We start from the raw sequence: 18,352 nt of genomic DNA, 5'->3' as shown, positions 1-18,352 counted from the left end.
GAGCAGAACCAGGACTCAAACCCAAACACTATGACATGGGATGTGGGTGTCAAAAGCAACATCTTAACAGCTGAGCCAAATACCAGCTCCGCCATCCGTGTCTATTTTTTCATGGCCACTGACCACTGGCTACCATGGTGGCTGGCCAGACACTCAATATTTACTGAGTGAATGAAAATGAGGATGACTGGGATGACCCAAGGCACATGTTTTAATTTATAATTGCAATTTCTGTGAGAATGCATTAAATTTCTAACTAAAAGAAATGGTATTGCACCCTGTCTCCTTAGTCTTAAAACATATCTATATAACATTTCTGTAAATAATGGGTTAAGAAAATTGGTGAGCTTAGGACCCTAAACTCATGTAAAACACTGTTTTCTTGGGCATTGGGCATTTCTTAGGAATATCTTAGGAAATTACGTGCCATATTCTGAACAAATAACTTGGACAGGAGCATTTAAGTCAGCTTTTTTGCTTCTGACCAACGGCCTTTATAAATACATTTTAAAATAAAATCTGTTTCAATGTGGGTTTTCTATATTAGCTTTCTATTGCTGTGTAATAAATTACTTAAAGATAGCCACTTAGAAGAACACCTGTTGATTATCTCACATATTTTGTAGGTCAGAATTTTGGGCATGAGGATAGCTGGATTCCTACTTAGGGTTATACAAGGCTACAGTCAAGATGTCAGCAGGGTTGTGTTCTCATCTGGAGCTTTGGTCCTCTTCCAAGTTCATTCATATTTTTGGCAGAATTCCATTCCTTGAGGTCACAGGAACTAAGGTCCCTGGGTTTGGTTTGTTTGCTGCTGGTTGTCAGCCCTGAGTTTCTCTCAGCTCCTAGGCGCTACGGTCCTCCTCACAGCAAGGCTGTTTGTTTTCTTCAAGTTCGTCGGAACATCTCAAACTTCCTCCTTTTCTAACTTAATTTAAACCCGCTTTTAAGCACCTTCTAATTATATCTGATAATCTCCCTTTTGACTAATCAAGTCAACTGCTTAGGTACCTTAATTATATCTGCAAAATATCTTTCCTTGTGCCTTGTAATGTAACCACAGAAGTGATATCCCCATCAAATTACAGGCCTTTTCCAGTCAGAGAGAAAGGCTTAAATGAAGGGACTTTGAAAATATCACAGAAAATGTACTTGAAAAGCTAAAGTTAAGGGGGCAGGCACATGGTGTAGAGGCATTAAGACACTGCTTGGTATGCCCGCATCGGTTATCAGAGGCCTGGGTTTGGCTTCTGACTCCAGCTTCCTGCTAATGCAAACTCTGGGAGGCAAAAGATGATGGCTCAAGTAGTAAGACCCTGCCACCCATGTCAGAGACCTGGATTCCCAGCTACAGGCTTTGGCCTGGCGCAGCCTTGGCTGTTATGGTTATTTGGGGAGTGAACCAGTAAATTCCCAGGAGGTATCACTCTGGCAGCTTCCTTCTCTCTTCCTCTCTCTGTCTTTCTGCCTATCAAATTGTGAAATAATAAATAAATAAATAATATTTTGATGTAAAATTCATACATAATTTTTGCATAATACATATTTCGTGAACTTTTTGAAGACCTTTACTATGCATGGATTTCAGGGTTTTTTGCACCAAAATAAACACTTTTAATTCCATTTGCCACAAACTTTTTATGCTTGTTGTACAGGAGATGTACATTGTGGACAACCATCATGGGCATTATCTTAGAATTTTGGCTACCAATCATTCCAGTGTGAGAAATACGCTTCTTGTCTTTCTAAATGTCTTGGGTGGATTCAGAGCGTGTATAGTGCCTTGGTTTAGAATGTGTCTGCATGGCCATATGCTTTTGTTACCTCATGTATTTAAAATACAATGTTGACTATATCAAGACTTTTCTGCAAATAACTTCATAAACCAAAAAGGAAGTAGTGGCTCTAAAAACACATTATCCTTAGTTTGTGTATTCTTGGGAAAGCATAATTTAGAATCTTTGGAAACCAGACCCAAGTTCAGACTGCTTCAATTTGTAGCCTCTGCCCTTCATTCCTCCAGAATGTCTGAGACCACATTTTTTGTTAAAACAAATAAATGTGAATATAATCTGTTTTTGAGAGGATTATAGCTCCTTCCAGTCATTCTTACATTTGTTTTCACTTGACTGCATAGTAGATATCTAAATTATCTTTTTGTTATTGACAGTGTTGTATAGGAAATAACAAAACTTCAGAGCATAGTTGTCCAACTTCAAGTCTCAGCTGTGCTGGTTACTTGCAGTGAGACTTTGGGCAAGTTACTTACCTGCCTCTGTCTCCTATCTGTGAAACAGAAAGAATGCTGGCACCTGCTGCCTCGGGTTATAAGGGTCAGATCAGGCAAATATGAATTCTGAGTAGAACACCTGGCACACAGGGAGACTGTGCAAATGTTTGCTATTATCATTGCTAATTAAATTGTTCCTAAGAGCTTTTTCCTTAGAAACACTATGAAAATATCCAACAAAGGAACTTTTGATACTGAATCATTTAGTTTATTAAGCCTTTCTAGGTCCTTTTTTAATTGATAGTTTTGCTTCATTTAGTTATTTAGTCAGCCCATATGGAAAAGTTAAGAAATGAACTACTGAACAACCCCCAAGGCATTCCAAAATTGAAGAATGGTAATTAATATGCAGGCCTTCTTTGGTGAACATTCCTAGTGTGGTTTATACATTTATTCGTATTTCTTAGTATTCTTAACCACTCTGTAATTTAGTATTCTCTGACCCTAATACACAGACATTTCAGTTATCTCTGATATGAAGCCATCATGGAATACAAAGTTGCTGTGACACAGGAGCTTTAAATACTTGAACATACAGTGGGCTAAAATGTACAGAAGTGAATAGCAGAAGATACGAACTCCAGTCCTGCTGTAGGCTGGGCTATGTGATGAGACCTCAGCAAAATCATAGTCACAGTTGAGTGAACATGGGGCAGGCTCAGGAAGCTTGCGTCAGCTAGTCAGTCAGCCTCCATTAGCCTCAGTTTACTCATAGGTAAAATGGGTATCTCAATGCCAACTTCTCCTACATTTTTGGGTGGTAAGCATCAATATTTTCTTATCAATAAACATACACAAGGTATATCTGCCTCCGTTAAATTATTAGCTTTCCAAGAGCCAGACTGTGGATTTTTTTTTTTTTTTAATTTGAGAAGCAGAGATAGATAAGAGTTCCTGTCCACTGGTTCACTCCCCCAAATGCCTGCAGTGACTGGGACTAGGCTGGGCTGAAGCAGGGAGCTAGGAACTCAATCTTGTCCTCCCACGTGAGTGATAGGGCCCAAGTATTTGATCCTTCACTGCTGCCTCCAAGGATGTGCTCTAACAGGAAGCTGGAATCATGAGCAGAGCCAGAACTTGAACCCAGTCACTCTGAAAACAGGCTATGGGTATCCCAAGAGGCTCTTTAAATGCTAGGCCAAATTCCTGGTCTGCCACCCCTTTTAAAATCTCTGTACGTTGGTTAAAAACTGGCATCCATTAAATGTTGGATGGAAATGCTGCTCATACGAGAAAATGTATGTGACATCTTTTTATGGACATTAAGCACTGTCATAAAATTGGCCAGAGATACCAGTCCAAGTGGCCACAGTGAGCAAAGATGTGCTGATTAACAAAGAAGATTAAAGTGGCATTAAAAAATGAAGTGCGGCCTTTTGAAGGTACCCTTTAGAATATTGACCAGGGACAATATACTGTCACTTTGACATATCAGCAAATTCCTAGCGAGCTGTGTCTCGATGTGCTGGAGGTGTCCCATCAGCTCCTGGAGTGGCCTCCTCAGCATTATCTACATGTCACACTTAACAGCAAACAGCAAAACAAAGCCAACAACCAGCTAGGAAAAGGAAACCTCCTTGTACCCACCGAGCCGTGTTGTGCCTCTTCACTTCTTTGGCACTGGATGAGAGTCTGGCTAGAATGACAGTGTGAGTTTACAGCCCTCTTAACGTGATGAGTTCTACAGGGACTTGGAAAAGTTAAGCAGGCCTTGAAAACATAGTGGTGATGGTGAGGATAGCACGGCTTCCAGAGCGTGGCAGAACCCTGTGAGGCTACATCCTGTCAGCCACGGCTGGTGACTCCCAAGGCCTCATTTATAGTCAGCCCATCTGGCAGCCCCCTGAATAGAAGCAGCCAGAGGGAAGCAGCGAGGCTAACAGGCTGAGGTCTGTCCCTCACGGAGCAGCAGCCCAGCGCTGTCCCTTTGGCCTCATGAGCAACATTCACAACATCCGGAGCAAAGGTGTGAGACGCTCGGTTTGGGCACTGTTGAAAACGCACAGCAGAAATCAACTTCAGGCACAGTCAACTGGAAAATACTGCCTTCAAGAGTATTAAACTAATTACAGTGCTGTTGCAAGCAATTATGGTATAACTTCTTGATAAGACTGTATAAGGCTTTGTATTAGGTTTTGGTTTTGCTTTATATTGTGGGAAATCTGGGAGGTTTTGTATTGTTTTGGAATTTTAGGTTTGGAAGAAAAAGAGAGCTGAGTTTCAAAGATGTCCTGTTTAATGCTGCAAATGCATTAAACAGGATTATTAATGCTGCAAATGATAAAAATGTGTTTTTATCATTTATTTCCTTCTGAAATGTATCTAGAGTCCAAACCAAAAACTGAGTGATATTAAGGCAAAATAACCCTAAGACCATCAGTGTGACAGGTACTAAGCTCGGTGCTTTGTATGTATCATTTTATTTGTTATAATCCTTGATAGAAAACTTTATCCTATTTCCCATTCAGGAAACTGGGTCTCTGGTCCAGCCCAAGTGGATCAGTCCATCCACATCACCAGTAAGGAATGAGCCAGTATGCAAAGCCCTAGCTCTTTTCACCCACGAGTGAAATGAGAAGATAGAATGGCGATGTTACATGATAGGACAAAGGGCACAGAAATGAGAGCCATCATGGAGGCAAGAGGATGGAACGGGAAAGATAACGGAGACTGGGCACAGGGAAGGAGAAGGAAGTCTTCACACTGGTGTTTACGTCGCAGCGTCCCCCATCACTGTCATCGTCTGTGGTTACTTGGCCGATGCTGGTCAGGTCTGTGGGACACCTTGCCAGACAGGGCATTTCCTACCTTATGTAGAACCTCCAAGAGGTCTAGTTTGAGGCAGAGATTATGCAGGAAATCTACCTCATATCCTGACAGCTCTAGGAGCTGGAAGGAAATCAGATTTGAAGGTTTGAATTTAAATTTCAATGTGCCCTCGATGTGTGCTCTAACTTTACTCTGGCTTTGCAGAGAACACTGTAATTGTAATTCACTAGAAAGCAGATGGGATCTGTCGTAGGATGGTAAAACATGGGAATCACATCCAAATGTAAGAAAAAGCAGCAGCCTTTTCCTTGTGGGTCAGTTTCATAGCACAAATATCTGTCACTGTGTGCACACAAGCTGGTATGCACCAAAATAACAAGAGGCAGCTCTAGTATTTATGGAGTAACTGCCAGGTGCTGAGTGCTTTACCGATATTTAATGACCAGAAGGAGCCTTAGAAGTTGATGCAATTAAAATGAGGAAACTGAGGCTCAGAAATATGAGCAACCTAAGGTCACTGGCTAATAAGTAGCAGAGCTGAGGTTTGAGCCCCAGGCCCTGGATATAATACTGTAGTATACAGGCATTTCTAGAATAGTGACTGTGAATGTATAACTTCAGTAACTCTACATTTTTTCATATTCATACTCCAGGGTGGGGGAGTGGGAGGGTGTAGAAATAAAGACAGGAAAGGAAAGAGAAGGTAAGTACGTCAAAGCTGTATCTTTCTCTCAAAGAGAAAGAAGTGTGGGTTGGAGGAGTGGAAGAAGCAGCTGTGGCCAGGGAAAGAATCTGTAGAAAGGGTAGGAGGGGAAAATATGGGCCAAAAGAAATGCTATATAAAGTTAGAAAGGGAGATGGAAGCATGGAAAGGGAAGGAAGAAAGGTCTTACACATCTTTTGTATGGAGTATGAAAATTATATACTAGGTTTTAATTGAGGATTAATGAATATACCCTCTTTATTTCTTTTTTTTTTTAAGATTTATTTATTTGAAAGGCAGAGTTACAAAGGAGGCAGAGGGAAGGAGGGAGGAAGGGACAGAGAGGGAGACTGAGAGAAAGAGGGAGGGAGGGAGGGAGGGAGGGAGGGAGGGGGAGAAAGAGAGAATTTTCCATCCACTGGTTCACACCCCAAATGACAGCAGTAGCTGGAGCTGGGCCAAGCCAAAGCCAGGAGCTTGGAACTCCATCTGCATCTCCTATGTGGGTGGTAGGGGCCCAAGGACCTGGGCCATCTTCTGCTGCTTTCCCAGGTGCATTAGCAGGGAGCTAGATCTGAAGCAGAGCAGCCAGGACTTGAACCAGCACTCCAATATGAGATGCTGGCACTGCAAGCAAAAGCTTTACTTGTTGTGCCGCATGCTGCTACTACCCTCTTTATGTCTAACTTCATGGTTTAAATTGCCCCTTTCAGCTCATCCTCTGGAACTGGCACTGTGTGTTCTGAGGGTTACTCTGAGTAATCTGAAGTTCCACTCGGCAGGGCTAGTGTCTCTGTGAAAGGTGGGTGTGGTGTTTAGTCCTTTTTTACCCACCTCTTGAAAGCTAATTAAGTCAACATTAACCATGGCAGTTTCTTGAAGACTCATGGCTTGGATCTTTTCCTGCAAAAATTCCCACTTCTATAATTATATTTAGTGTTCTAACTGCCTGAATAGCTGGCTAGCCACGGGCCCTTGTGTCGGGGCAACCCTGGGCCTTTTTGCAGCTGAGTTTGTCTACTTCTCTCAAACCTCTGTGCCAAGAGAATAAAGTCCTCAATGGACAGCCTGCCGGCTTCAGCCACCCTCGGCTCTGCCCCGAAAGTCTCCGTGGAGTTAGCACTGTGGATCGGCTGCCATAGGGTCCTGCATGCCCCAAAACTATTTACTTGATGTTTACATTTATTTTAAAATGTGTCCATGCACTTAACGCTGGAAGTAATATAGTGTCAACATTTGTGGTATGGAATGATCTTGATGACTTTGTTTATGTAGATGTGACTGGGTATTAAAAAAGAGAGAGGAAGAAAGCACTGCCCTTGCACAAAACCCATTTTTTTTTAACATCAGTGCAGCTGTTTTAACTTTTAAGAAACCACAAACATTTAATCCTCTAAAACCTCAATTTTGAAAGACACAAGACTTTCTTATAAAATACAGTGTTTCTGAAATGGGTGTATATAGTAGTCTCCCTGTGCTGTTCTTTACGTCTTTTTTTTAAAGATTTATTTTATTTATTTGAAAGAGTTATAGAGAGAGGTAGAGACAGAGAGAGGACTTCCCTCCACTGGTTCACTCCCCAGATGGCCGCAACAGTCGAAGCTGTGCCGATCCAAAGCCAGGAGCCAGGAGCTTCTTCCGGATCTCCCACATGGGTACAGGAGCCCAAGGACTTGAGCCATCTTCTACTGCTTTCCCAGGCCATAGCAGAGAGCTGGATCGGAAGAGGAGAAGCTGACACTAGAACCGGTGCCCATATGGGATGCCGGCGCTTCAGGCCAGGGCGTTAACCCACTGTGCCACAGCGCTGGCCTCTCTTTAATTCTTAAGAGTTAATAAAGTTCCTAAATAGAGATGTTACTTCATTACAGATAAACTTTTCATACCAAAATCCATTATATAGCTGAATTCCTAGTAACCTTTGAAATGTTTAGTTATAACAGAAGCATTAGAACAGTAGAAACAGAAGATAACTACAGCTCCATTCTCAGGATCGCTCTCTAAGCTCCTGAGTAGTTTTCTCTGGACTTTGAAGCAGGGCTGCCAGAAGGAAAGAGTCATGTATTTTCCTGGGTTCACAGTAGCCCCAGAAGTTATGGTAAATGTTGTTGTGCTCATTTCTTATGCTATAGCAACAATTCCACTTCCTATTACATAGGAAAACTATTCCACGGTTTAAAGAGGTCACTGGATGTATTTATTACAATGTTAAGACCATTTCAGCCATGGAAATAATTTTTATTGTTCTGAGTCACTCTGGTTTGTGGAATTTTTGCATGAGTTCCGGGACAAGGATGAGATGATATATTTATTTTACTTTGAATCCTCTTTAATGTTTTTTTGAGTGCATGAATATCGGTCTTGTTGTTGAAGTATTTCCATATTTTTATTGCTTTAGGAATAGCTCTTCTGTATTTATGTCTCATATACTCTTCATTGACAATTCACTGTCTGTGCTCAGCACAATGTGTTCTGGCAGAACTACTTGCTTTGCCCAGTGTGATGTGATCTCTTGCTTTCCCTTTAGTCCCTTTCATGGCTTCTCAATCTATGTCTTTACCATGTTAAAGGTTTTGCAAGTCTTAACCATATTCAATTTATTTTGCTGAGCTTCTGGAGGAACTTAGATTAAACTGCAAGTCTCAAAGGGCATTTGTTCCACCTTTTATCTTCTCCTTGATTTAAAGTAAGCCTCACTAGAAGTGTTCCCTAATTCAGCCCAGATTATCCCTGTGCGTTAACACAGCCTGGGATCATAGAAAGAAAAATTTCATTTTAAAGCTTTCTCTAGTTTCATTGCAGCTATCCTACTTGTTAATGACTTTAAGTTTTAAAAGATAGGCAGTCATATTGGCTGTTTGAAGATAAATAACAGTTTAGATTTACAGAAAACCCTTGGATGTTTTGACATTTTAGAAAATACTTGAATTAAAAAAAAAATATCCTGTGGGTTGAGGTTTCAAGTTGCTAGTTATTGTCATTGATATTTTTTCCATGTGTAATTCTGACTGATAAGGGGTTTGAAATTAAATCTTGTCCTTTCTGGAAAGGGTGGAGGGATTGGGTGCTATGCTTTCCACCGCCTCTAACTTATGTGCCCTGACTAGTTAGTCTTGCAACAGTTCCCTGGCTAAATCTTCCAACTGGACCCTACCTGGTCAGCCTTCTCAGAAAAAGGAACTGTAATATGGACTCAACCTTAGACTAGAAGGGAACAAAATGGGCAGCCTCCTGCTTCACTCCCCACAAATCTCTGCAACAACCAGAGATGAACCAGTCCAAAGCCAAGAGCCAGAAGCTCAATCCAAGTCTCCCACATGGTGGCAGGGACCCATCTGCTTGAGCCGTCACCTGCTGCTTCCCAAGGAGTACATTAGCGGGAGACCAGAATCAGGAGTAGGAGTGGAACCATGACTGCAACCCAGGCATCCAAAATGAGATTCAGGCATCCCAAGTGACATCTTAACCACTATGCCAAATGCCTACCCCAAATGGACAATTTTTAACAGATAAGTCTTCTCTTATAAATGATCATGACTGATCCTATATTGCACTACATTTTCCATATAATCACAAAGATGTGTGTGCAGTTGTGTATGTGGGAGTATGATTTAGTGTTCAGAATTTTTAAATAGTTTTCTTTTTAGAAAATGGTAAGATATTAATCAGTATCATCTTATTTTTAACAGGTTGACATGATGAAAGAAGCATTAGAAAAACTTCAGCTCAATATAGTAGAGATGAAAGATGAAAATGCAACCTTAGATGGTGGAGATGTGTTATTCACAGGTATGCTTCTATTGATTTTTTTCTATCCAAAATTATTTCTAAGGGGTGAGCACTTGGCTCAATCGTGAGAGACTGCCTGGTTGCCTACCTCTCATGTTGGAGTCTCAGGGTCTGAGTCCCACCCCTTTTCGGATCCAGCTTCTTGCAGCAGATGATAACCGACATCCTTTTGAGTCCCTGCCACACACATGACAAACCTGGAATCAGTGTCAGGCCCCTGGTTACAGCTTGTCCCAGCCTTGGTTAGTGTGAGCATTTTTGGAGTGTGCCTACAAATGGAAAATCTCTCTCCCTCTCTTTCATAAAAATTTCTTAAAATATATATTTCTAATACATATATTCTATACTCAATTTTTATTGTACTTTTAAAATTACCAAATCAGTATATGCTAAATTCAAGTAATTTGGAAAATGTAGAAAAGCACAAAGAAGAAAAAAACAAAACTGGCCATCCGGTCAAACATATTCACTTAAATATTTTGATCTGTGTCCTTTTAGTACTTTTGTATGTGTGCATTTGCATCATTTTTTAAAAGATTTATTTATTTATTTGAAAGGTAGAGTTACAAAAAGGCAGACGCAGAGAGAGAGAGAGAGAGAGAGAGAGAGAGGTCTTCCATCCTCTGGTTCACCCCCCAGATGGTCCCAGTGGCCAGAGCTGTGCTGATCCAAAGCCAGGAGCCAGGAGTTTTTTCTGGGTTTCCCACGCAAGTGTACAGGGGCCCAAGGGCTTGGGCCTTCTTCTACTGCTTTCCCAGGCCATAGCAGAGAGCTGGATTGGGAGTGGAGTAGCCCATATGGGATGCTGGCACTGCAGGTGGCAACTTTACCCACTATGCCACAGCGCCAGCCCCTTTCATCATTTTTGTGAGGCTGTTCTCAGTATGTACATCATCAGTATGTATCTTGCTTCAGCTATTCTTCCTACAATATGTGTTTATGGTTGCATAGTTTTCCATTGTGTGACTGTATATTTGGTTTGAATGTGAAGGATTTTTAATTCAAGATTAGTGTCATTTACAAATAATTTTCTTTCCAGATGGTGATATTAATTTAAATAATTTTGTATTCAAATTGACTTGGTTTAGTGCCAGATAAATATTAGCATAACTCAACAAAATAAAAATAGCTAATACTATTCTTTATCAAACCAGAATCTGATTTTACAATGGGTATAATTTGGCTACTACAGGAAACAGTTATTTCAGCATTTAACCTTTCCAACTCCATATGATTATTGCTTTTTAAAATCTGGACAACTCCCCCACCCAGATTCATTCTGGTTACACTGATGAGCAAGATAATCAATAGTAATTTTAATTTACACTCAACATTTGTTTTCTGATAAATGTCAAAGAATAAACGCCTAACAGCAAAGGCTTGTCCTAGGGATTTGAAAATGTAGCTCAAGTGGCCACTGAAAACATGAAGTTTCTTGCTTTAATATTTAAGCTACAGTGAATTTCATATTGAATCCCATGGATATGGCCAAGAGGTGGCCATATGTGTTTTAGTACAAAAGTGGTGTTTTATATTACTTGCATTTGTATAGAATTATTGTCTGGAAGCAATAGTAAGTGTCCATCCCATGACATTTGTGTAGTTTCTCACTCAGTGCCAGGTGCCTATGAGTGGCTGTCATCTAGCATGCTGGCTGCTTCCAGGAGTACCAGTCTCACATACCCTGATGTACACTGAGCCACCTGTGCTGTCACTGCTATTGGCAATGTCCTGCCTCTGGGTTTGGTTTGCATGCCCACAAGATCACAGAACAAGGGGACAAGGAGTCCCATGCTGCATTCTCAGCTCTGATCATTCCAAAGCAGACTCAGGCATTGTTTGAATCTGCCTAGTAAGTTCCCTCTTAGAATATTCTTTGTGTCTCCCATTGATGGCACTTTCATTCTTTTTGCCCCCACAGAACAACAGCCTGTTTCTCTTAGAAAATAGGCTTTTGTGAGAAGCTAGATGTGGAAATCAAACTTCCTTACATACAACTCTTTTTTTTTCCCCAGAACACAGCTTTATAATAATACTGGAAAAAAAAAACTTACTGTATGCAGGTACTGATAACATCTGAAATATGGCTTAAACAAGCTGTGTTGCCACTTATGTTGTCAGCCCAGAAGCTGAACTGAACACACCTTCTAACATCTCCTCCAAGAGAAGGCAAACTTACACTGAGAATATCTCTCCTTGGTCCGAAATCTGTTCACATCATCTCAAGGCTAAATTTGTGCTCCATCTTCTTGTTAGATCTTAAGCAGTGAAGCTTGCCTTTGATTCTATCTCTGGACTTTTCCATTTGCTATGTTCAGTACACAAGTCCATGTCTTAGCAGTTATTTTATTCAAAATTGAAATGCCCTGGGATACCTCTCTGCTGATTCACACCTAATATTTGGTCCTGCCTTCTGGTTCCTTCTTCTCTATTGTTTCTTTAATTGTAAGAAATGACATATGACATATAATTCATATGGCATTAATTACATTCACAACATTGTATAACTATTACTGCTCAGTTTTGGAACTGGGCAGAGTTGGGTAAGAAACAAAATCTGTAGCACTTTTCTGTGCTCTGTGTCCTGTTCCTTCTACAACTCAGAGCTTCATTAATAATTTATCAGGAAACAGACAGAAGGAAGACAGCTTTCCAGTGCCAACTCCTGCTGGGAACTCTGTCAGTCAAGCAAACAGCTACTGGCAAAAATGGTTTCAATCTGTTTCTCTTTTAGACATCAACTTACCTCCACTTTTATTTATTTATCTTTGTGAAATGTAGAGTATGTAAAAAGCATTATAAAATCTTATGTACACTTTAAAGACCAGTAATAAAAAGTGAACACCTGGGTCCTACCAGAAGGCTTAAAAAATACAACCTTGCTAAGACCATAAGAAGTCCCTGGTGGTCCCTCAGTCCCCACCTCTGCCTGCTCCCAGGCTCAAGTACCCACTCTCTGAGTTCCATGTTAATCATTGCCTGGGCTTCCTTTGAGCTTTATTTCAGTGTATATTCTTAAATTATGTATTACTAAATAACCTGTTATTTAGTTTTGCTTGTCTTATAGCTTTATATCATTAGAGTCCCACTATATGAACTCTTACATGGTTTTTCCACCTTTGAGCTAAGTTGATATTTATAGCTTGCTGTTCGTTTCCCATGCTGATGCTTACTCTCTAGCAAGAATACACAACAGTGTGTTCATTCGTTGGTGCTGATGTATATTTGGGTGTTTTCTACTTTGTGTCTAATGCTGCCATGTACACACGTTGTTGTGTGTCTCCTAGGGACCTGTAGAAGAGCTTCTCTAAGGTAAACACCTGAAAATGAAATTCAGATGATAGGTTAAACTCTTTTTTTGCATCAGTGAGATGATTTGTGATATTCGTTAATCTACTAATGTGGCTAATTATACTAATTGATTTTCTGAAGTTTAATCAATCTTGCATCTCTGCAATGAAATACAATTTGATCATGATCTACTCTATTTTTAATACAGTATTAGATTTTTTTACTAATATTTAAACTTTTATTTTCATGGCCTATGATTTTTCTTTCTTGTTATCCTTGCCTGGTTGTGATAGAAGAGTTCTATTAGCCTCATAAAATGTATTAGGGAGCATTTCCTCCTATTCTATTCTTTGGAACTAATACTATTTGAATTGCCTATTTGTTGAGGCGTGGTGCTTTTTCTGTGGGAAGATTTTAAACTGATTCAGTTTCTTTAATGAGTGTATGACTACTTGGGTTTCCTTAATCAGTTTTGATGGGTTCCTTGTTAAAAAAAAATTTATTTATTTATTTGAAAGAATTACAGAGAGGGCAAGATGCGGGGGGTGGGAGCTCTTCCATCTGCTGGTTCATTCCCCAAATGGCCACAGTGGCGGAGCTAGGCCAATCCGAAGCTAGGAGCCAGGAACTTCTTGCTAATCTTCCTTGTGGGTGCAGAGGCCCAAGGAGTTGGGCCATCTTCTGCTGCTTTCCCCGGGTGCATTAGCAGGGAGCTGGATTGGAAGTAGAGCAGCCGGGACTTGAACCAGCACCCATATGGGGATGCCGGCACTGCAAGCAGCGGCTTTATCCATTATGCCACAGAACCCACCCAATGGGTTCTATTTTCTAAGATTTTGTCTATTTTATCTAAGTTTACAAAATATTGGATATAACACATTTCATATCTTCTTAATATATGTTTAAGCTTCACAAAAACTTCAAATATATATCCTCTGGGGCCGGCACTGTGGCACAGCAAGTTAAAGCCCTGGCCTGAAGCGCAGGCATCCCATATGGGCACCGGTTCTAGTGTCAGCTTCTCCTCTTCCAATCCAGCTCTCTGCTATGGCCTGGGAAAGCAGTAGAAGATGGCCCAAGTCCTTGGACCCCTGCACCCACGTGGGAGACCCAGAAGAAGCTCCTGGCTCCTGGCTTCAGATCGGCGCAGCTCTGGTCATTGCGGCCATCTGGGGAGTGAACCAGCAGATGGAAGACCTCTCTCTCTGTCTCTACCTCTCTCTGTAACTCTGTCTTTCAAATAAATAAAATAAATATTAAATGTATATATATATATATATATATATCCTCTTTATAGTCACAATGCAGATACATTCATTCTTTTTTTTTAACTTTTATTTAGTGAATATAAATTTCCAAAGTACAGCTTATGGATTACAATGGCTTTTCCCTCCCATAACTTCCCTCGCACCCACAACCCTCCCCTTTCCCGCTCCCTCTCCCCTTCAAACAGGAACAGGAGAAGGTACTGAAGGAGAGGCAGCTGGTTTTGAGCATTTTTACAAAGGTTATTCAAACACAGAAAGAAATTTTCCATAAAAATCATGAGACCTATTGGGATTCTGTAAACCTGAATGGGCAGACCATGCCTCTTCTTCTCATCAAAAAAAGACAAAACTCCAAATGCAACATATAAAACATCAACTATAAAATGTCACAAAGCAAAGATATGATCATAGTCTACTTTAGTTTCAAAAAAGAAGTGGACTTTCTTTTTTTTTTTCATTTTCAATTATCTTTATATACAGAAGATTGATTTAGTATATATTAAGTAAAGATTGCATCAGTTTGCACCCACACAGAAACACAACGTGTAAAATACTGTTTCAGTACTAGTTATAGCATTACTTCACATTGGACAACACATTAAGGACAGATCCCACATGAGATGTAAGTACACAGTGACTCCTGTTGTTGACTTAACAATTTGACACTCTTGTTTATGGCGTCAGTAATCTCCCTAGGCTCTAGTCATGAGTTGCCAAGGCTATGGAAGCCTTTTGAGTTCGCCGACTTCGATCTTATTCCAACAGGGTCCTAGTCAAAGTAGAAGTTCTCTCCTCCCTTCAGAGAAAGGTACCTCCTTCTTTGATGGCCCCGTTCTTTCCCCTGGGATCTCACTTGCAGAGATCTTTCATTTAGGTGTTGTTTTTTGTTTTGTTTTGTTTTTGTTTTTGTTGTTTGTTTGTTTGTTTGTTTTGCCAGAGTGTCTTGGCTTTCCGTGCCTAAAATACTCTCATGGGCTCTTCAGCCATATCCGAATGCCTTAAGGGCTGATTCTGAGGCCAGAGTGCTATTTAGGCCATCTGCCATTCTATGAGTCTGCTGAGTATCCTGCTTCCCATGTTGGATCATTCTCTCCCTTTTTAATTCTATCAGTTAGTATTAGCAGACACTAGTCTTGTTTGTGTGATCCCTTTGACTTTTAGACCTATCAGCATGATCCATTGTGAACTGAAATTGGTCACTTGGACTAGTGAGATGGCATTGGTACATGCCACCTTGGTGGGATTGTATTGGAATCCCCTGGCACATTCTTTTTTTTTTTAACCTGTGATATATCAATTTTTAATCTTATCAAAGCACCAGCCATTGACTTTGTTGAACTCTGTCTGCTGAATGTTTCCTTTCTATTTCTATCTTTATTTCCTTCCTTAAGTTATTTTTATTTTGTTCTTTTTTTCTCCATCTCAGGTTGGATTTTTAATCTCATTAATTTTGAGATTAATTTTGCACCTTCTCTAATATAACTACTTATGCTGTATAACTTTCCCTCCATGTACTGCTTTAGCAGACTCCTTCTTGTTTTGATAGAAATATTTCTCTTCTTTAATTCTGAATGTTTTCTAGGTTCCTTATGATTTAATCATTGAGTCATTAGTGTGTGAAGAGATTTTAAAAAACCATTCAGTGGGGGCAAGCTTAGTGTTTAGGATACCCACATTCCTTATCTAGTGCCTGGGTTTGATTCCTGGTTCTGGCTCCACCATCCTGCTACTGCAGACCCTGGGAACAGGTGATGGCTCAAGTAGTTGGACTACTGCCACTCAATTGGGAGACCTGGGCTGCATTCCTGGCTCCCTGCTTCGACCCACCATTGCAGGTAGTTGGGGTATGAACCAGTTGATGGGCTTGCTCTAGCTCACGCTCTCACCCTTGCTCATTCTCTCAAATAAAGAACTTATTGGCCATTATTGTAAGTTGCTGAAACACTAACTCATTAATAATTGATATGTAAATCAAAAACACAAAGACATAAGCATGGACCTGCCTTTCTTTTGTGAGTTATATTTCAAGTAAACCAAAGGCTTGATTGAGGAAAGATTTTCTTTTTAGAATTCCAGTAAATAAATGCAGAGCCATGGCTGGCACTGTGGCTCAATAGGCTAATCCTCCGCCTGCAACGCTGGTACACCAGGTTCTAGTCCCTGTCGGGGCGCCGGATTCTGTCCCGGTTGCCCTTCTTCCAGGCCAGCTCTCTGCTGTGGCCCAGGAGTGCAGTGGAGGATGGCCCAGGTCCTTGGGCCCTGCACCTGCATGGGAGACCAGGAGAAGCACCTGGCTCCTGGCTTTGAATCAGCGTGGTGCACCGGCCGCAGCACGCTGCTCACAGCAGCCATTGGAGGGTGAACCAACAGTAAAGGAAGACGTTTCTCTTTCTCTCTGTCTCTCTCTCTCTCTCTCACTGTCCACTCTGCCTGTCAATAAATAAATAAATAAATAAGTAAATAAGTAAATTCAGATCCATAATAAAATATTAGATCTTTGCAATGATGATCAAAGGTTGTTTAAACAATTGTTTTCTTTAAAAAAAAAATGCTTTTGTTTTTATTTTAAAGGCAGAGTGACAGAGAAAGGGAGAAACAGAGAGAGAAATATTCCATACACTCATTCACTCCCCAAATGGCTGCAATGGATGGGTCTGGGCCAGGCCAAAGCCAGCAACCTGGGACTCGATCCAGGTCTCCCATGTGGGTAACAGAAGCCCAAGCATTTGAGTCATCTTCTGCTGCCCTCCCAGGCACATTAGCAGGGACCTGGATAGGAAGCAGAGCCCCCTGGATAATAAACTGGCTCTGATATGGGATTCTGGCATTGCAGGCCACAGCTTAGCTCACTGCTCCACCACACCTGCCCCCAGAACCATTATATAAAAGTTTGGGGGAGGGGCGGTATGTGGAGTGTTGTGGCATAGGGGGTAAAACTGCCGTGTGCAATACAAGGGTTTCATTTCAAGTCCAGCTGCTGCACTTCTGATCCTGCTCCCTGCTAATGGCCTGGGAAAAGCAGCAGAGGATGACCCAAGTGCTTGGGCCCCTGCACCTATGTGGGAAACTCAGAAGAAGCTCCTGGCTCCTGGCTCCTGGCTTTAGCCTGACCCGTTCCCAGACATTGTGGCTATCTGGGGAGTGAAACAGAAGATGGAAGATTCTGTGTGTGTGTGTGTGTGTGTGTGTCTGTGTCTGTGTCTCCCTCTCTCACTATAACTCTTTCAAATAAATAAATCTTTAAACATAAAAGTTTGTCTGGCGCCTTGGCTCAATAGGCTAATCCTCCGCCTTGCGGCGCCGGCACACCAGGTTCTAGTCCCGGTCGGGGCGCCGGATTCTGTCCCGGTTGCCCCTCTTCCAGGCCAGCTCTCTGCTGTGGCCCAGGAGTGCAGTGGAGGATGGCCCAGGTCCTTGGGCCCTGCACCCCTTGGGAGACCAGGAGAAGCACCTGGCTCCTGCCTTCGGATCAGCGCAGTGCGCCGGCCGCAGCGCACCAGCCATGGCGGCCATTGGAGGGTGAACCAACGGCAAAGGAAGACCTTTCTCTCTGTCTCTCTCTCTCACTGTCCACTCTGCCTGTCAAAAAAAAAAAAAAAAAACACCATAAAAGTTTGATGGGAAACGTATAATAGGAGAATCAGACTGATGCCACCTGAAGCCACTGATCTTTCTAGTATGACTGAACATGTAATAAGGTGATGAATACAATGGAAGTGTATCCCATTACTGAAGGCATTCCACCCAGAAAAGAAAGAAAATTGAATGAGGATCTAACCATCCATGTGATAGGAAGGGGAGCAACCAAGAATTGAACCAGCATCCATATGGGATACCGGTATCACAGAGGGCAGCTTCACCCACTACACCACACAACAACAATCGTGGTCCCACACCTTAGGCTTTTAATATGGAAATAGTATGCAGATCCTCCTATAAATTTGTTGAAACTTGCTTATTAATACATTAACTTTTTCTTAAAAGTTGTATATGTCTCTATTTTTATCTTAATTAAAGAAATGATATTTTTCATTACAGTGTATTTTTTCATAAAGTAATACTTTTGTCAAATGAAAGACCTCTTCATAATTTAAATTTTGCTTTTCATGTGGTAAATTTTCTTAAGGGTCAACATAATCATGCTGTTCCTCTAAAAAAAAAAAAAAAAAAGCCAGTGTCCCATGCAAGTGCAAGATTCCTGTGTCTGTCAACAGCAGAAGCCCTTAGAATTGTCATAATTTT

The 18,352-nt window shown here is 41.2% G+C and overlaps 1 protein-coding gene across 1 annotated transcript in view; it reads left to right on the top strand.

The window, feature by feature from the left end:
- The window catches only part of DDAH1 (dimethylarginine dimethylaminohydrolase 1), a 164,631-nt gene that overhangs the window by 112,075 nt on the left and 34,204 nt on the right, over window positions 1–18,352 (top strand). Inside the window, exon 2 of the mRNA XM_062191644.1 lies at window positions 9,452–9,551. Coding sequence (XP_062047628.1) covers window positions 9,452–9,551 — 100 coding nt within the window. The remainder of the gene's footprint in view (window positions 1–9,451; window positions 9,552–18,352) is intronic.

Source organism: Lepus europaeus, chromosome 5 (genome assembly GCF_033115175.1).
Source record: "Lepus europaeus isolate LE1 chromosome 5, mLepTim1.pri, whole genome shotgun sequence".
NCBI classification, from domain to species: Eukaryota; Metazoa; Chordata; class Mammalia; order Lagomorpha; family Leporidae; genus Lepus; species Lepus europaeus.
The sequence above is the reverse complement of the archived record's forward strand: the minus strand, read 5'-3'. Positions and strand labels throughout refer to the sequence as shown.